At 34.5% G+C, this 21,176-nt stretch overlaps 1 protein-coding gene across 5 annotated transcripts in view; it reads right to left on the minus strand.

Moving 5' to 3' along the window:
• Positions 1 to 21,176, minus strand: part of LOC145268323 (serine/threonine-protein phosphatase 2A 56 kDa regulatory subunit delta isoform-like) — a 243,045-nt gene that overhangs the window by 102,444 nt on the left and 119,425 nt on the right. For all 5 annotated transcript variants that reach the window (XM_080123811.1, XM_080123810.1, XM_080123812.1 and 2 more), the window contains 5 exons: positions 18,354 to 18,464; positions 15,405 to 15,497; positions 10,715 to 10,845; positions 5,105 to 5,164; positions 1,925 to 2,087 (listed from right to left, as the gene is read on the minus strand). In XM_080123811.1, coding sequence (XP_079979937.1) covers positions 1,925 to 2,087; positions 5,105 to 5,164; positions 10,715 to 10,845; positions 15,405 to 15,497; positions 18,354 to 18,464 — 558 coding nt within the window. The remainder of the gene's footprint in view (positions 1 to 1,924; positions 2,088 to 5,104; positions 5,165 to 10,714; positions 10,846 to 15,404; positions 15,498 to 18,353; positions 18,465 to 21,176) is intronic.

Here is a 21,176-nt window from a genome sequence, read left to right on the forward strand (position 1 = left end):
GAGAGAGATGAGAGAGAAAAGAGAGAGATGAGAGAGAAAAGAGAGAGATGAGAGAGAAAAGAGAGAGATGAGAGAGAAAAGAGAGAGATGAGAGAGAAAAGAGAGAGAGAAAAGAGAGAGATGAGAGAAAAAAGAGAGAGAGAAAAGAGAGAGATGAGAGAAAAAAGAGAGATGAGAGAAAAAAGAGAGATGAGAGAAAAAAGAGAAAAGAGAGAAAAAAGAGAAAAGAGAGAAAAAAGAGAGAGAAAGAGAAAAAGAAAAAAAGTGAGACAAAGAAAAAAGCAAAGAAAAAGGGAGAAAAAAGCGAGGAAAAAGAGAGAAAAAAGCTAGGAAAAAGAGAGAGACGAGAGAAAGTGGAGAGAAAGAGAAGAGAGAGTGGAGAGAAAAAAAGAGAGAGTGGAGAGAAAAAAAGAGAGAGTGGAGAGAAAAAAAGAGATAAGAGAGAGAAAAAAAAAGAGATAAGAGAGAGAAAAAAAGAGATAAGAGAGAAAAAAAGAGATAAGAGAGAGAACAAAAAAGAGATAAGAGAGAGAACAAAAAAGAGATAAGAGAGAGAAAAAAAGAGATAAGAGAGAGAGAAAAAAAGAGATAAGAGAGAGAAAAAAAGAGATAAGAGAGAGAAAAAAGAGAGAAGAGAGAGAAAAAAGAGAGAAGAGAGAGAAAAAAGAGAGAAGAGAGAGAAAAAAGAGAGAAGAGAGAGAAAAAAGAGAAAAAAAGAGAGAAGAGAGAGAAAAAAAGAAAGAAGAGAGAGAAAAAAAGAAAGAGAGAAAAAAAGAAAGAGAGAAAAAAAGAGAGAAGAGAGAGAAAAAAGAAAGAGAGAGAAAAAAGAAAGAGAGAAAAAAAGAAAGAGAGAAAAAAAGAGAGAAGAGAGAGAAAAAAAGAGAGAAGAGAGAGAAAAAAGAGAGAAGAGAGAGAAAAAAGAGAGAAAGAAAGAGATTAAAAAAATAGATAAAGAAAAAGAGAAAGCAATAGAAACAAGGGACAGAGAGAGGAGATAGAAAGAAAGTAAAAAAGAAAGAGCGAGAAAAAGAAAGAAATAAGTAAGAGAGGGTGAGAAAATAGGAAGGAGAGAAAAGAGAGAGAGGAAGAAGAGTGAGAAGAGAGAGAAGGGAGGGAGAAGTGGGACAAGAGCAAAAAGGGGAAGAAAAGGAGAGAAGGGGGAAAGAGGGTGGAGGAGAGGGGGAAAAGAGAGAAGAGAGGGAAGATAGGAAAGAGAGAAGAAAGTGTGTGTGTGTGTGTGTGTGTGTGTGTGTGTGTGTGTGTGTGTGTGTGTGTGTGTGTGTGTGTGTGTGTGTGTGTGTGTGTGTGTGTGTCCAACTAAAACTTCAAAAATCCACAACAGACCCCACAAAGTTAGTATTTTATTTTTTAAATCAGCATAACGCTGGAAAAATAATATCTAAAATTTAGAAAAAAAAATTCATTCGTTGGAGTCAAATGGGGGGACTGAAAGGAACTTAGTTTTAATAGTTCTTTTGAGGTTTCCTTAATTTTATTTGGTGCTTTCAGTAACGACTCGTTTTATTTTTTCAATCTCCGCATAAAAAAAGAATTTCTCTTCCAAGAGGAAGGAGGAGGTTACAAACTTAACGCTGCAACATATATTTACTTTTTTTATGGACTTCAAGCAACACTGAGTAGCCAAGTTAGTAATCTGTAATATAAATTTCATCTGTCTGTTTAAATATATGTATGTATGCTTCATAAAAACTTTCGACATAGGCGACGGATTTTTATGACATTGGTATCATTTTGAAGCTCAACCCTTCGGACAACTTTTTATTACATTTTGTGATACAAGTCAGCATTACGTTACAATACGACATCAAATTTTGCTGAAATCCATTCAGCACTTAGTGTCTAAAAGAGATATGCATAATGTTAATTTGTTAGAATTATTATTGGATAAAAAAAAATAACTTACCGGTTCTGTTAAACTAGGATCTTTTTCAAGGAATTGAACCACACAGTATGCTAGCTGAGGGTGGTACACACTCAAAGATTTGACTTTGTGAAGAGGTAATAATACTTTTAGTAGGAATACTTTATGCTCTTCTTTCAATGGCAAGGCAAATCCATTAATAATACTGCAAAAAAAAAAGAAAAAAATGTGTGTGTGTATATATATATATATATATATATATATATATATATATATATGAAGAATAAAACATGTATAAATACATTTGAAGCCAAAACTGCAACGTGAAATTTTTTTATAAAATAGTTCAGGCATAGTTTAAAATTTTTTTGTAATATCACTGAGAAATATATTAAAATTTATATTGATATGCCATTATTACATTACTGCTATATATAATTCAAATTTAAACCTATGTAAAAAAAAAAAAAAAACTTGTATGTATGTATATATATGTGTGTGTGTATATATATATATATATATATATATATATATATATATATATATATTTATATATATAAATAAAAGTTGTTTTTTTTACATAGGTTTAAATTTGAATTATATATAGCAGTAATGTAATAATGGCATATCAGTATAAATTTTAATATATTTCTCAGTGATATTACAAAAAAATTTTAAACTATGCCTGAACTAGAAATAAGCCCCAAGCTAGGCCCAGACCAGAAATAGGCCCCAAGCTAGGCCCAGACCAGAAATAGGCCCCAAGCTAGGCCCAGACCAGAAATAGGCCCCAAGCTAGGCCCGGACCAGAAATAGGCCCCAAGCTAGGCCCGGACCAGAAATAGGCCCCAAGCTAGGCCCGGACCAGAAATAGGCCCCAAGCTAGGCCCGAACCAGAAATAGGCCCCAAGCTAGGCCCGGACCAGAAATAGGCCCCAAGCTAGGCCCGGACCAGAAATAGGCCCCAAGCTAGGCCCGGACCAGAAATAGGCCTCAAGCTAGGCCCGGACCAGAAATAGGCCCTAAGCTAGGCCCGGACCAGAAATAGGCCCCAAGCTAGGCCCAGACCAGAAATAGACACCAATATATGCTGCACACTAAGCTCAGCCCCAATATATGCTGCACGCTAGACCCAGCCCCGATATATGCTGCACGCTAGGCCCAGCCCTAATATATGCAGCGCGCTAGGCCCAGCCCCAATATATACTTTTTTTCTACCACTTATCAAGGCCCAGAGGATAAGGGTTATCGGTATACATTAGTCGATGTGGTTATAGCATAGTAAACATAAGTAGTGAGAATTTTTTAAATTGGATTATTTAGGGGGATGGTTCAAGAACTTGTTTACGTTGGACTTGAAGACAGATTGTAGTCAACTAGAAAGCAGGCAATCAGAAGAGAGTTCCACAGGCATGCCGTTCTAAGAAAGAAGCTTTGTTTATGGAATCTACATTTAGGTTTAGGCACAGATAAAGAGTGTGGGAAATTATTGATAGTGGCTTTGGCTAGAGAAGAGTTTTCCGTGAAAGTTTGGCAAGGTGGGACCATAGATTGGAGCTCAGATGAGCACTTGCCATGGAAATAACGATAAAGCAGAGACAGGCTCACAACACCTCTTCTGTGGGAAAGACGTTGCAGGGAAGAGAAAAGGGCATCCCCCACTTAGCTGCAAATTCTATTTTGAACTCTGTCATGGCAGGATAAGCTGCTGAGAGCTCCTGCCCAGATGTGGCAATAGTACTCTATCGTTCGCCGTACCTGGCTTTTATATAGGTAGAGAATTGCATCAGGAGTGAGATATCTACTGGGGCGGTAGAAGGATCCCATCATTTTTCCAGCAACCTTGGCAATGGATTTGATATACATGTTCCATTTCAGATCAGGAGTAAAGGTCAAGCCCAGAAGCTTGTCAAAACATGAAGCCTCCCCAAGACAAGAGTTGTTCATTTCAATTGATGCCAGGTGGGCATAAGTGCGTTGGTGATGTAAAGATAGAAGCTTGGTTTTAGATGCATTAAAATTAACCAGCCACCTCTTCCCCCATTGTACCATGTGCTCAAGATCAGAGGAGAGACAATCAGACAAAACTTGGTCGTTTACGGTCTTTGATGTGCTATCATAGATTGTAGTGTTGCCAGCATAAATGTCTACGAATGATGTGATTTAAAAGACCATTAATGTAGATCAGGAAGAGAGTTGGGCCCAGGATAGATTCCAGCTTTAATACTGTGAACTTCTGCCCATCAACCACTACTCTTATGAACCTATCAGAGAGAAATGATTTAATAATTGAAAAGACATTTCCAGCTATACCATAGCTGGAAATCTTGTGAAGTAGTCCATTATGCCATATATATCAAAGGCCTTTGATATATCAAGAGCAATTGCCCTAGAGAGGAAGCTTCCGTTGAGAGATTCGTTGATCCTATGAGATATAACTGGAAGCATGTTTGCTGTAGATCTAGCAGAATGGAAACCATATTGCACGTCACCAAGAAGGTTATTTTTGCTGAGATGGTTGACTACTTCTCTATTTAACACAGATTCCAGCAGCTTACTCATGACGTACAGCAGACTTATTGGTCTATTCTGAGAGGGAGATGAGCGATCATCTGAATTCTTAAATACAGGACATACTGATGAGATTTTGGGAAGCATTTCTCCTTAAGATAATACTTAAATAACTTTGTAAGTATGGGCACTAGTTCTGGTTGAAGCTTTTTGAGCACTATAATTGGAATGTCATCAGGGCCAGTTGCTTCACTGGAATCAAGGTTTTTGATTAGCTTGGCAACATCATGTACAGATATTTGTATGTCGCATAGCGTGTTTTCAGATACACGAGGAAATACTGGGAATTGGTGGCCTTTGCATGCTAGGCCCAGCCCAAATATGTGCTGCACGCTAGACCCAGCCCCAGTGTGTGCTGCACGCTAGACCCAGCCCCAGTGTGTGCTGCACGCTAGACCCAGCCCCAGTGTGTGCTGCACGCTAGACCCAGCCCCAGTGTGTGCTGCACGCTAGACCCAGCCCCAGTGTGTGCTGCACGCTAGACCCAGCCCCAATATGTGCTGCACGCTAAACCAAACTCAACTATACTGCAAAATTTTTACCAGTTTACTTTAATTGAGTTGCTAACATACAGATAATTAAAAACAAGGTAATGTATAATTGTGGATGTAATAAAACATTGAAATTTTCACCAAATTTGTAAAAACTTACCTTCCCAAGATTTCTAACAATTCTGCAATACCATTATGGTGTTCTGTTTCATAAATAAACCTATAATACAAAAAGCAGATTACCAAAAGTGAAATTTTTGCACGTTCACAGGTTCAGTCATCGGGAATAAAATCTCGAGCAATCTAATTACAAAGTTTTATTACATAATTTAGCAACTAAAATTCCAAGACTTGCAATAATTATGAACATGTATGGCTCGTCACATTTATGTACAACCACTGATTAGTACATACATCATAAAAGATTTTTCTGTATTTTTCTTTTTTATATTCGGTCAAATTTTGCATAAGAACCAAGTTTCTGTAATTAAAAAAGTTAGTACTATCTGTTGTCATTGAAGAGTTAGTCCTCATTGGTATTCCTTGGGAAAAACACAAGAGTTAATTTATGAACTCAGGTCTTACAAAGACAATCCTGCAAGGAATAATACAAAGAAGAAGGGGAAAGGACAGACAAAGAAAGAGGTGGGAGGACAACATCTGAAAGTGGAAAAGGTTGACACTGAGTAATATGCTTAGGAAGATACAAAAATCAGGAAGGTTTGAGAAAACTTGTTGCCAGATCATTTTTAGTACCTTAAAGGTCATCTAGACCATGGCACTGGTGAGGATTAGTGTTGGGACGATAAATCGGAACTGAAAAAAATCAGAATGTTTTGGAGTATTGAAATCAATATCAGAAAAATAAGTGCATATTTTCTGATACCACAAATGATTCTTTAAATTCATTTTTTTTTTTTTTTTTTTTAAAAAGGTAATTTTTCATGGCTCATTAATAATGAAAAGATAGATATTTTTGGATTTTAAATTATCAGTAAAACTAAAATGTATGGATTATCCTACAAGTGTATTTTCTTTTAACGTTTGCGAAAATATATACACATATTGTATGCGTTTTACTGTAATCCAAAAATAAAACAAAAACTATTTTTTTTATTATTTGAATCTTTTGAGATGAGTAATTTGTATATTCATTTATTTATTTATTTGCAAATTGTTATCCTCATCTTCATAGTTGTTTCAGAACATTCCAGCCAACTATTCCTGTGGCCTTCATCATGTGATTAATCACGACAGGATAGGAATGCTGAGTTTTAATTGTATCCTCAGTAATTACTGCTTCTATAGTTGTCGTCATCTCACCACGTTTTGGCCAGTTAGGTAAAAAAATCCTCTAGCCTGCTTGGAGTAGGATTGAAACTTATCTTCAGACAATATTCACCTGGAACCGACAAAGGCCAGAGGAATAGTTGGCTGAAATGTGAAACAACAACTACGAAAATGAGGATAACAGTCCGCAAATAAATAAATAAAAAATATATACAAATTACTCATCTCAAAGGATTCCAATAATAAAATAATACACCATTCGGTATAAACACGATGATGGAAAATCAGATAACGAAAAAATTTAATTTATAAGACAGAAAATTCAACCTCGATCACCCTTTGGGGCCCATGGCATAGTGGATGGAAGTGTTGAATCTCTACTGGACAAGGATATGACAGTGACCTCCCTTTGATTTAGCCTTGCTTTTGAATATCACTATAATATGAGTATTGTAACAACTAGCAGGACCCATTAACCGGCATTGCCCTGTGGAAGCATGAGAGATCCAGAACAGAATGGTTAAAGAACCCCTCCCCCATCCTCTCAAAAACAAATTAAAATACTGTTGTTGTTGTTGGTGGTGGCCACTGCAGTCCCTGGAAAATAGTGAACACTTGCAGCTGTGGCCCAATTGTAATAATCTGGTTTCCACTGTCGGGAATTTTTTTTTTCAGTGGCAGCTAGTGGAAGCCAGTCTGTGATTGTCAGCACTGATGGTTACTGGCTATTAGTGTTGGTTTGGGGCGATAACCTGCAGGTACTGGCTGATTATAAACAAAGCATTTATTAACTCTTTACATTGAGTGAAAACGGAGGAAGATAACTGCCTTCTATCAAAGACAGTGTATTTCAAGTCGGAAAGCGTTTTTTTTTATAAAAATAGTTCTTTTTTTTTATAAAAATAGTTCTAACACATTTTCTAAATAATAAAATACTCCACAGGAAGTAACAGTGGTAAGAAAACAAATAATTTAATTATCAACAGGATTTAAAAATCAAATATAGCATTATTAAAGTCTTGATAATCACTCCATACTCAAAAATTAAATATTGTCACCCGTAAAAAAATTTTTTTTTTTAGGGCAGTTTTTTTGGGAGAGGGGGGGGACATTTTGTGCATATTTACATTCTCAAACCTATGCTGTGTTTACATTTTGAGAGTGTTCCATCAGAGCAAGGAAAGAACAATATGTGTTTCATTACATTTTATGTTAGTTCTGTGTGCGCAACGAAAGAGTTAGCAACACGTATTAAAATGCCAATAGTTCTGAAATCTTTTGGTATTGTTTGTTAGCAAAATGTTTTTAGGATTCCAGTATTTAATGTTTAAATTTTATGCAATTATCAATGCTTCAAAGAGGCTGTATATGTATTTTAACAGAACTGCATCATGTGTTGAAGTTGATGTTACTGTACATGTTTGTGCGATTATCAAGTGTTAAAAAAACAGTATATTTTGTTTTTACTTATGCATGCATGTTAACATGCTGAATTGTTCAAAATAAGCCGCCAGTATTTATGAAACATTAGGATTATTTTAAGGTTACCAATAGTTAAATTTATGTATTTGAGCAATTATGCTTGTATTTGTTTTTTTAGCACTGTTGAGTCCTGTAGAGAAAGGTTAATTTTTTTTAAGCATTTGTTATTAATTTGTTAGGTGAAAATTTGCAATAGTTGCAAAACACTATGCCCTCACGTTTGCAATGGGTTTCTAAATAATCACATGATTAAATCATTGCACTTCAGTAAATGCATAAGTCCGAAAAGAATATAATGAATGTCCAAAGAAGAAAAGTATGAACATAAAAAAAAAGAACATTATTCATGAAACCGTGGCATATATTTGGTCCAAACATTGTCCTCCGCGTGTAGGTGATCAGAATAAGAAAAGAAAGTAATATACCCTAACAAATTAATAAGTATTTCTGCAGTTTAAATCCCGTTTTTCTGGGAGTCTCGCTTGGTAATGCTCAGCAAGCAACAAAAACTGCCAGATTATACAGAGTGAGCAAAAATAGAGACGAGTGAGCTGACAGGCAAAAATTGGAAGAAGACCTCCAACCTCGGAAACTGTTCTTAACATGGGGAGGTTGTGGGTGTTTATTCTGGAAGCCGTTCTTAATAAGTGGAAGTAAATGGTCTTTATACTACGCTGCGTTATGGAGTATAAAAAATACCTTTTTAAGGGCTGTTTAAACGTATTAGGTTGAAAAATAAAAGAAAAGAAAAAAAAAAAGAAAGTAGATTGTCATTTTTTGTTAAGTGTTAAACGACGCTGGGTTATGTCGTCAAAAAAAGATCAAAGGAACTTTCTATACACAATCAAAGGAACTTTCCATGCACAATCAAAGGAACTTTCCATGCACAATCAAAGGAACTTTCCATACACAATCAAAGGAACTTTCCATACACAATCAAAGGAACTTTCCATACACAATCAAAGGAACTTTCCATACACAATCAAAGGAACTTTCCATACACAATCAAAGGAATTTTCCATACACAAAGGAACTTTCTATACACAATCAAAGGAACTTTCTATACAATCAAAGGAACTTCCCATACACAAAGCAAAATTAAAAAAAAAAAAAAAAAAAACTTTTACAACAAAAATAACAAAAAAAAACAGTTGCCAATATAAAGAAATAAATAAAAACAGAAAAGTTTATGAATTTATGATGGTAGGTAGTTTGTTTTGATGAATAGAAAGAAAAAATGTAGAAGTGCAGCTTTCAGAATAAACACCCCCAACTTCAAAAGCTGTTCTTAACATAGGAGGTTGGGGGTGTTTATACTATGCTGGGTTATGGCGAATAAAAATACTTCTTTAAAAGTCTGTTTAAATGTATTAAGGGAAAAAAAAGTAGATAATCATTTGTTGTTAGGTGTTAAACGATGCCAGGTTATGTAGTAAAAAAAAATAAAAAAATAGCAAAGTAACAATTCATACAGAAACAAAATCCAAAATATATGTTTTCATGAAAGCAAAGAAACAAAATTAAAAAACAAAACAAAAAAAAAACAGTTGTCAATAAAAGGAAATAAATATAAACAGTAAAATTTCTTTCTTTTGATGAACGCAAAGAAAGAAAGAAAAATGTAGAACGGATTTCAGAATAAACACCCTGACTTTGCAAACCTTCTTAGCAAGGGGAGGTTACTATACTGGGTTATGCAGAAAAAAAAAAATTATTTCCAATGCTTTTTAAATATATTAGACAAAAAAACAAAAAAAAAAGAAAGAAAAGAAAAAAAAGCAGATTATCATTTGTTGTTAGTGGTTAAATGATACCAGATTACAGCGTGAAAAAAATACCAAATTAACATTTCACACACAGACAAAACCCAAAATATGTGTTCACTAAAGCAAAGAAACAAAAATGTAAAAAATAAACAGAAAAAAAAAGTTGCCAATACAAAGAAATGAATAAAACCAGTTGATGAATTTAATCGACGGCATAATGTAATGTCTTGAAGAGTTTATTTAGAATTATGTAATTCCAGAATAAGAGAATTAGCAGGCAACCAATCAGAGGAAGTGGATTTTCCTAAGGGAGACTTTATTTTTTTTTTATTCTAAGTTGGGGAAGTTAATGGTATATGTGTATTTATGAGCTACTTAAGGGTGGTATAAACCTAGAATATGTGGAAAGTGTAGACATCCTTCCAATGTTGACTGGTGGTGAGAGTAGGACTAAATAGGTTCGCTTTCCTTTAAAGATGTTGCGATTGTGATGGTGTTGCTCCTAGGATGTAACATAGTATTTTATTATCACAATTGAATATGTCTGCAAAGGTGTTCGAAAGTTACATAAGATAATGGCTAATAGCCTAGATGTATTGAATTTGTATGTGGCATCTGCTGTTGCAAACCTTAAATACTTTGGTCCTGAGGGGAATGTCTGCAGTCATTTTATTATATTTGGAGATGATGTAAAAAAGATGCTCATAGTTATTTCAACATGCAGCAGTTCTTCACGGAAGAAAGAAGCCAGAAAAACACATTATATAAAAAAGGGGGAATATTCAAAAAAAAAAAAAAAAACATTGTCTACCGAGAGTTGCTGGACCGAAGGAATGAATTAAAGATGATTTCTTACAATGCGATTTTATTATTTGTATTGAACTGTGTAGAATAATATTACTTTTTTAAATATTTATTTGTACTTATTTATTTATCTCATTTGGGTTAGTGCTATATTTAAAATACAATAGACACTAATTTCATAGAAATATTAATAAACTCATATTTGCTGCGTGTTATTGGCTTTTCTGTTCAAAATTTAATTTTTTACAATTTCCAGAAAAATATCAGCTTCATCATTTGTTGATTAAATATATATCTTGTTCCGTGGACTTTCTACAGGTCCTAGTAGTATAAATTAAAACAGTGACACTGCAAAACTTAAAAAAATATTTATAATTTGTCATCAAACCAAATATTCTAACCAGGAATAACCAAAACCAGGTACTCACCTATAAAATATATTATTTATTTGTTTCCTGATATACGCCCGAAGACCAAGAAATTTACCGTATATTCTATGGAGTATGGTCTTTAAAAAGTCTCTTTCTCGGGGATCTTCACTATCAAAAAGCTCCAGTAGCTTCAAATAAAAATAAAATAAGCAGATTAAAATATAGAGAAACTTAGTAAAATCTTTGCAAACATTTTGCGTTTCATCTGAAAATTTAGAAAACCAAATAATGTATATAATCTTTTTCATTAAAAAATTAAAATCAATTTTTTTTTTTCCTGAAACTTTTATCACTAAACCAACTTTTTCCTAGAAAAGTTGTTTTTTTTTTAAATTTTTGTTGGTCATATTAAGTTGAGGGGCCAGTCCCTTGTAAAGAGAGGAAAAACATGTATCCAATGTTGTTGACGGTTGCCATAACGTCTGAATCGATGCAGATTGCGTAGCTGGTATGAATTTTGAATAGAGAAACTTGGTCACATTTAACACATTACTTCACAAGTTTAATTTTTAAAAGAGAATAATGTTAACCCCTCAGGTTAATACCACCAAAATGAAAATAAATAAATCTTTTTCTATGAATCTTGTTTCCACAAAGGAGATCTCACAATTTTTTTTTTTAAATTTAATCATTTAATAAAAAAGTAATTACGTATTATTCGATTTTCTAAATTTTCAAATTATATCAAAATATATATTTAGTTTTTTTATATTTTCAAAAAGCATTTTAAATTGTATATACAATATACATAAAAAATATATAACAAAAGCAAATTCTTTAAAGTCAATGTTATTAAGAATTGAGTTATCTATAGTAAAGTCTTGTATCAGTTTCTATTTATTTTCCTCCCAACAAAGACAGAGTTAGACACAAGGCCAGTTTTTAATGTAGGGAAAACTCAGTTCTCTCAAATGAAGCATTTTGGATTTCTCCTTCACTGACAGAGGACATAAACAAGGAAGTGCAGTATCAGTTTAATCTGTTAGTCACATATAGGCTCAAAAACTATTTGACAAAATTGCTTAAAATTTATGATGAAGCATTCATAAAAACTGTAAGTCCTCCTCCCAAGGAGGACATAATGCCTGGGAAGATGCTATCATGACACATGAATATATAGTACACTAAATCCAAAGAGACCATAATGACCAAGAGAATATTCTCATAAATACAGCATAATCACATTGACATACCAATTCTCATTAAGTTAAGCAACAAAGCCTAATCAGTATCAGATGGGTGACCATTTGGGATTATCAGGCACTGTATGTAGAAAAGCATCGACACTTCCTTGCAAAAACTGCAAAAACCTAAGGTCGTCATCTCCCCTGACAAGAACATACAAGCGATTGGAAATCACTTGTGAATTTGTTATTTCTATGAAACTTCCTCCTTTGGAGGAAACTGGTTCAACCTGCCTAAGGTAAGTGCCATTTCAATACAGTAGTCCAACAAAGTCTGGACAATTTTGAAGCAGGTAGCTTTCTTTCTGCTAGACAAAAGTATTATTCTATACAGTCTTTAGCTAGTTTCTCTCTACTCTATGATTATTTTTCATGGAAGGTACTCGACTGAGCTCTAATCTCTGATTGCCCGCTGTAAGATATTCATAGCAAGAACTCTTATTACCATAATTGAAAAAAAAAATTTTTTTAAATAAACTTTCTTTTCTTTTATGTGCCTAGCATCAGAAAGAATTTCCATAGACAGAGTTTCTTTCTTTGTAAGGGTCTCCTGTTTGGAACACAATAGCTCAAGACTACTTCCCTGCAGACTACAACATGTCTGTTAATTAAATGTAGTTCTGTAATGTATTCACTATTCTTCTTCAACGGCGTCATTACATTTTAGAACTTGGACCCACATGTTGTCTGACACTGTTGCAAGGAAACAAATAAAAGGTAATTTGACTACTTTTTCAGTTGCAATGACATGCATTTATTTTATGGTTCTTTCAAAACAACACATTGCCTCTCGTTTTAAAGATCTTAGTTTATCTTGTCTGCCATGTAGCTAAAAGTTTCTTGCTACCATAGGCCAAACATTCGTCTCCCCCTGCACAATTTCTTTACGGGTTCTCGCCAAGTGGTTTCTTTTTTTTTTCTCTCTCTTTCCCTTCTTTTCCTCTGCTGTGATGTCACAACACACATCAGGTCTGCATTTGCATATGTGTCATATGGCGGCTGCTGCTGCTAACTGCAACAATTCTAAATAAGCATCACCACTACTACTGCTGCTTCTAATAACAATAAAGACTTCAAGATTAGCCAAATCTTAACAAATGTGAAATAGTTTTGGATTGAATGTGTATTAAGGTTACAAATCTAACAAAAATATATAATAGTATATGTAAACATTAAAGTTTATTCAACCACAAAAAAGTTAATAAAATTCATTTTTTTTTTTAAACCAGTCTGCAAATATCAGAAGCATCATCAGATTCAAGGCATTTTCTTGAATATATTAGGGTACATATGCAGAGAAAATACCGTGCTGAAATAGTAGTATTATTATTTAAAAAAACATTTACGAAGATACTATAAAAAAAAAAAAATACAAAAAAAAAAAAAAAAAGAAAATACAAAAAAAAAAACAAAAAAAAAACAGCACAATGTGTTCTCTGAATAAGTACCTATAAAATTTGATCATGGTCACGGTTGTGGCATTCACTCTGGGTCATTGTCAGCTCTTTCCAACAAGTTCACCACATTTCAAACACTGGCTAACCAGGCGCAGTGATTCAAGGCTGCTTCCGGTATGAGAGCAAGCCATTCGCAGTCCCAGTTATAGCTATATTGGCATTTTAAATTTAAAGACAATGAGTGCAGTTTTCAAGGCTCACTGAATTAAACAATTTGTCTTTGGTTTTACAGAAAAAACACTAAAAATATTCAATGATGGAAACAGAGCCGTGGAGTTGGTAACCCATAAGTTTGAGCCAGACTAAACTAATGAAACATTAGACACACAACTAAGAGTTGTGTATAGTTGTGGTGATTTGACAAGTTGAAATCAACCAGATAGTTGAATGAAAAGTCACATATAAATATAATCATTCTAACAATGGTACGTAAATTCAATAATCAAAATCTAAATAAAAATGTAGAGTTTCAATTCAATTTTATATTAGGACCCTATGCCAGTAGGTAGATATTATGTCAACTAGTATGAATTTTGAGGGTGTGTTATCATGTAAATGTCAGGACGACCTGGTGGCAAACGAAATAGACCCAGTGTACCCAATGAGTGAGGTGATAGGGGTCAAAGGTTAGTTCCTGTAGACATGAAAGTGAAGACCAAACTTAGCTCTCAACATAAGAGGGTTTGTTTGTGTCTGGCATGCAGGGCAGTAATTGATCCGAAGACAGAAGCACCACCATTACGGTGAGTCAGTCTTATGAGAAACACAATCCCATAGCTGTGAGGATTAGCGAGAGGTGAATTTGGCCATATGCAAATTGGTTGGCGTTCGCTGGCATAAAGTTGGAAGATGGTGTGTAGCGAACTACGAGGCAGTGTTGTTATGAGGTGCGAAGATCAGTGGAGTTTTGAAGTTTCTGTGACGAACTAAAAAATTTGTGAGGAGTGGGTTTTCCTTCTTCGTCTTTCTTTACGTAAGCCTGAACTTCGAGGTGTTGTCTTCACCGGAAATTGTGTCCTTACCTTTTCGTATCTAACATAAAATGATTCCATCGAACTGTTCAGCACTCAATGTGTTGAAATTAAATTGTTTTGAGCAACCTGTCTTAGAGCTGAGGAGTCTCTCTCTTTCGGATGTAGGCGGTGCCGGGCCAATCCATTCCCTTCCTATTTGTTCCTGATTTTACGTTACAGCAAAAACAAGCTAGAAGCAGGTGTTGAATTATTAGGCAGAAATTACATCATGTGTTCGAGATGGCACAGAATTTCAGGGTAGTTTTGAGGCTAGGAAGCAACCGCATCAGACATGTCCCAAAATATAGGAATCTAAGCGAATTTTCTCAAGACTGTCCGTTCGTCAACAATTTTTGAAAGTTAAGTAATGAAAATTAATTTTGGTCTCTCTCCTCGTGAACAAATATTTCTCTCTAATAAAACCTTTAAAACCACCCACAGGTCTCCATTGTGTTTCTATACACAAGTTTTAATTGTCTCGAGTTAACAGATCACAACTACTGGGGAGGGCATCAACACACACACAGAGAAAGTGATGCTAAAAGAAATGAAGATCGCAATACATATATAAAAAAGACTTAATTGCATTTGTTGATCAATCATTGGCATCAACCCACAAGTTCAGCAGATATGCATTTGTTGAAAGCATAAAAGTGTGTGCTTTTGTGAAAAGACTATGTGCTCCCTTCATCTAACACTTGTTTGGTTATGAAATGTCATAATTTTTCAGACCAAGGAATTTGAAAAGCTGCCAGATAAGACATTGATTTTTTGGATATTCGCCACATAGAGGATAGCATAAATATTTGGAACTGCTTCCATTGTCTTCCCTAGAGAATTTTATACACATGATATTAAAAGGAATGAAGACTGCATGTACGCAAAAAAGACTGGATTGATTTTTGTCTTGATTGCTCACTAGCAATAACCCATATGTACGAATGCATGTTTATGTGCTCCCTTCATTTCATTGTTATTGAAATGTCACATGAAAAGTCTTAATAATTTAGAAAAAAAGGAAAATTAAAAATACCTGTAAAACGAATTTCTGGTCTATATACCGCTTTGCTGTATTTGAAGAAAAATCAGGAGATTCTAAGAACCGCAGGAAGAATTCATATACAAGCTGTGGAGATAAAAGAGTATAGAAAAATTATCTGGAATAATCCACATCTGCATTTTAACTTGTCAATCATTCTTTCCAAAATTTTGTCAAGAAGGATTCAACATATTAAACAGAATCAAAATGTCTGGGGGGTTTTATGGGGTGGGGGTGGGGGGTTGTACGCTGTTGCTTTATTAGGTTTTTCTGGTAAAAAATATGAAAGGAGAAATTATGATAAAAGGAATGAATATATTTCATACTTGAAAATAGATGATTTGAGGAGTAAGAAAGAAAAAACAATGAGAGTACCAAAGTGTGAAAGTCAACCTGAAAAGATCTTATTAAAATAGATACATAGATTATATAACTGCTTTTCTTTACAGTACACTATGGTCCTTTTTCAAATACACTCTAAGCAAATACTTGTCATCAAATGCCTTCATAAGAAAAAAATATATTTTACATTCATTATTTTACATTCCTCTCATAATACTCATCTACATTCAATTGACAATCTATCCATTTAATTAATCATTATCCTTGAGTGGATTTTAGCCTTAATAAGTAGTTACTCATTAGTACCTATTTACAATCCCTCCCCACGGGACAGAGTTAGACACCAGGGTCGTTTTTTTAACGTGGAGGAAAGGTACAAAAATAAAAAATTGTCTTCTTTTTTTTTTTTGTAAATAAATCATAAATTTGAACACTTCACTGCAGTTTCATGTATTAACAAGTAACCACTTACTAAGCCACAAAAGCCACTTGAGGATAAGGGTTAATAAAATTGTTAGGTAGAGGGTGAGATAACATTGAGGATCAGTACAATGGCGAATCTGGGCAAAATTTGATTATTTAAGAGGATAGCTCGACAAGAATTGGTTTACATTAGACTTTAAAATGACTATGTTGTAGTCAGCTGGAAAGCAACCTTGTGATATTGCGTTCCATGGAAGTTTTTGGAAAGAAACTTTGCTCATGGAAGTTCTGTTTACTTTTAGGTACATAGAAGAAATAAAAAAATTTTTTACAGTGGTAGTAACTGCTTTACCAGGGGAGGGAAACAATAGATTGGAGCTCAGGCATGCATTTAGCATGAAAATAAAAGTAGAGAGAGACTATGAACCTCTCTTCTGTGAAACAGAGGCTGTAAAGGAAGAGGACATTCCCCACTAATATCAGTTTTGTATTCTGTCAAGACAGGAAAGAGGGCTTTGAGTAGCACATTCCCAGATGTAGTAACAGTACTCCATCTTAAGACATGTCAGACTCATACAGGTGAAGGATTCCATCAGGAGTAAGGTACTTTCTGGAGTGGTAGAATGATCCAACCATTTATTCCAGCGAACTCAACAATGGTATTGGTGTAAGTCTTCCATTTCAGTTCAGGAGTGAAGGTCAGTTCTAAAAGTTTATCAAAGCAGAGAGCTTCTTCAAGATGAAGGCCATTCATTTCAATTGGAGCAAAGTGGAGGCTCCAAGTATTGGTGGACTAAGGAGAGAAGTTTAGTTTTAGACATATTAAAAGTAACCAACCACCTTCCCCACCTCCTTGGATGCCGTGTTTCAGATCAAAAGAGAAAGAATCTCTTTTTTCTTATCAGTTTGTTCAAGCTGGGGATGGAGCAGCCTACCAGATGCCAAATATTCATGTTATTCCAACCGACAGATCTTTTTTAAAATTCTGAGACCGTTCCTTTAAATGCAATTGTTTGAATCTCTCTTGCACTTGGGTCACCAGGTATATTTCCCAAGTATTCATGAGTCCAGTTGCTCTTATAACTGGAATGATAGAGCAGTAATGCTCTTTGAAGTGTTGCCATAGATGGCTGCGTCATCTGCATAAATGTCAACAAAAGATCTTAGAATGTGATTTGGAAAGTCATTGTGAAGATCAAAGAACAATTTGATAATCAAGAGGACATTTCCAGAGATTCAATAGATAGCAAACTTGTGAAATAATACTTTGTGCCAATTCTTCTCATTAATATTGCAAGAGCTATTACTCTAAAAATAAAGACCCTGTCAATACATTCACTGATGCTCTGTGATATTAATGTCAGCACATCAGCTGATTTTGCAGGACTAAATCCATATTGCTGATCACCGAGTAGATTGTTTTTGCAGTACTGGTTAAAACTTGAATTATCACAGATTCAAACAACTTACTCATGATACACAGGAGACTGACTGGTCTGTACTGAGATGCAGAAGACCACTCTACAGTATTTTTAAATAGTAGGCAGACATACAAAGTTTTCAAAAGTGATGAGAAACATTTCTCCTTTATGCAAAAATTTCATGGCTTATTTTGGTGTATTTATCAACAATATTATATATTTGACTACAGGCCAGGTTTTAATTTATCGTTCTTACAGAGTAAAATGATATGAGAATCATGCAATGGATGCCTAATGTGAGTATTAAGGACAGAGTTCAATCTCAGAGGAAGATTGAATCAGGATAGGACAGAGAGATGTGTATAGAACAAGAGACTTCATTGGTATAATCTCATTAGAAGAACGGTAAACAAAAATATATCTGGTTACAGATGGCATGATTGAAGTGTGGGGATGGGGGGGGGGGTCAAAGGTTAGCTCCCTAATCAAAACACGCCTAAGGTGCATGTTGCTAGCATATATACATGGATTACAGCTTGCATTTTTTTTGATGACTATTACAATCTAGATAAGAAACACAAGCAATACAAATTCCTAATCTAAGACGTTTAAACAGAGGTGTGTGTGTGTGTGTGTGTGTTAGTAAAGAGGATGTGTTACATATTACCTGTAACTGTGGCCAAGTTGTTTTTATGGTTGGTTCATCTACCTACGGATCAGAGGTGTGTATGTTTGGAGAGTGGGATATATTACATACCTGTAAGTGTGGCCAAGCTGCCTCTAAGGTTGGTTCATCTTCCTCAGGATCAAACTCGGCACCACTTGGATTTGATGAGGGTGGTAATGTTCTGAATAAGTTTCCAGCAAACTGAAAAACAAATATAAATTACAATTTCAAAAACAAAAAATATTTATGGAAGATCAGATCAGACATACTTTTACTAGCAGAGCCCCATGAAAATTTTATGTACCTTACCTACCGTGCTGTTCTTACTTTAAAAATAAATGTTAGCTACAGTTTAAAAATACAAAGGTTTTAACATTTTTATTGTATGTAACAATTTAAATCTATTATTGTTAAGAGCCTCTTTTTTTTTTTTTTAAGTCATCTTCACCCCAAACAAGACATATTGCCACTTGGTCATAAGGGGTTACTATTTGAGATCATGTCTAACAGAGGATTGTAGGAAGTTGAGTCGCAAAATATCCATTTGCATTACATTTAAACTTCTATACGTCAATTCAGTCAGGGATGAAAGAAACCTGAAAGGAATTTCAAAGTCTAACATTCTGAAAAAAGAAACTATTAGAATACGTTTTCCAGCATCTAGGGATCTCAAAAGTAAAGGGGTGGGATTTTGATGCTTATCGGTTGGTCGGGAGTTGGTATGTTGAGGGGAAATAAATGCTAAGAGTTCATCAGAACACATTCTATTAAAATATAGCAGGCACAGGAATGCAAGATTGTGGCAATGGAATAGAGGTTGGAGTTGGCCAGTAGCATGTGACCTATTAGAGCATTGTTTCTGGGGCAATAGCTCTTGATATATCAAAGGCTTTTGATAATTTTTAGCACATAGATTTGCTCCAAAAACTCATCAGCTATGAAATATCTAGAAATGTCTTCCCAGCCATCAACCTTGTTGCATGGGACTAATCTCCAGTATTTTGAAATAATTTCCCCAAGATGATGGGAAGCATTTCTCCTTCAAGCAATGAATGAACAGTTTTGTAAAGATAGGGACTGCTTTGGGTTGCAATCTTGTGAGTTCTATGACCAGATTGTTGTCAGAACTGTTGCTTTGTTGGTATTGAGGTTCTGGTAAGTTTGGTGATAGCTCTGACAGTTATTTGGTCAAAGGAAGAAAATTTTAGGGATAGATGGCCTTGTATTTAAGTATTTAATTATCTATATTGCTAGCAAGGCTACCCAGCATTGCCCAGTGTTTATTTCCATTAATTACAGAAAAAAAATAAAACAATGTAAAATATTTAATATTTTAAATAAAATCAGAGAAAAAAAGAAAAATATTTATGTTGTGGTTGGGGTTCGTACTTAATATTTCTGTGTTCTTTCAACATCGATTAAGGCGATACTATTATGTACGTGAACTAAAAACGCGTTGTTTTCTTTCTTTCTCTCTTACAAGTGTTGGTGAATATACGAAAAAAAAAAAAATTGTCCCAATGTTTCAATATTTAAGTAAGAGTAAATATTATTGTTTTTCTTTATGTATGATATATCTTGATTAAAATTAAATATTAAAATTAATTTGAAATAAACTTATTTTTAACAACAACAACAACAGATCACTTTGAAATATGACTGACTTTGCGTGTGTATGAGAGTTTGTTCTTTATGGACCCAGAAACGGTTGAGCCGATTTTTTAGAATTTCAGACAAAGGTACTTAATACATCTGGAAGTGTTCTTACATAGATTTTGTATTGGAATGTGTCTTGATAAGTATCAAAAATATAAAACACCAGATTAAAAAAGGAAGTCTGATTTTGACCGAAGTTAACACTTTTATACAACCTAACATAAGTGCATTTGAGAAGTTTTATCAAGCAGAAAGACGCAGCCTATAAAATCCACTGTAGATTATTCTCAAAGACAGGGAGTACATTCAAAATGAATGTTTCTTTTTAGAGCACAATTGAACCATGATACTTGACTTCTGCATTTTAAACTTTGAGTGAAACCATTATTTACAGATAATTTTATAAAATCAACAGTAGATTCACTACAGTGCAGTGTAGACTACAACCGCAAGACTCTGGAATTCCATTCCAGGTCCCTGCTTCCCCAACAGTACTGACGTGCAGAAGTTCAAGTGTAACGTGAACCGACACCTTGCTGCCCAAATCCCTACATAGTACCCCAGTAGTTGTTGCCCCTGATAGTAGCCCCCTACACCAAAGTGGCAATTTGCCTTGTTTGGGGTGAAAATGTAATAAAAAAAATAAAAAAAAAATGTATTGCCAACTAAGTCACTGCACCGAGGCATGTGAAGCTTTCTCTCAGTACACTGGGAGAGTGGGGGGGGGGGGGCTAACTAGAGCAGGTAAACAATCAGCTTGATTAAAAAATGGTCGATTTCGCAGATTTTGCTGACAATAAAAGTTTGAGAAGGTGAAACATTTGTTGATCCTCATCCAATTTCGGACAACATCAGGTCTCCCTGGTAGTTTTGTATTAAAAAAAGTTTATAATCACAGAAATACAAGGGGTGGGAAGGGTGCTGGTTTTATTTTATATACAATTAACTTTGACATTGGTTAACAAGGATTACACAACGTCAGAATACATTATGATATAATATTTACATCATTCCATTCCTCTCACTACTTTTTATTCACTCTTCCTTCTCCTCCTTCCACCACCATCTAAAATGGTCATGTACAGATGAAGAATACGCAAGATATCGTCCAAGAGATGTAGATACGTAGATTAAATATTGAAAAGTTCGTAAAAGGCTAGAAATGAATCCAGTGTTAATAAAAATTACAATCATAGTTGTGATGGCAAATCTATACCATTATTTAGAAGAATAATTAACCTAATTTGTCTGAATTTA

The sequence above is a fragment of the Euprymna scolopes genome, chromosome 43, assembly GCF_053919585.1.
Source record: "Euprymna scolopes isolate OS-2025 chromosome 43, ASM5391958v1, whole genome shotgun sequence".
Taxonomy (NCBI): Eukaryota; Metazoa; Mollusca; class Cephalopoda; order Sepiida; family Sepiolidae; genus Euprymna; species Euprymna scolopes.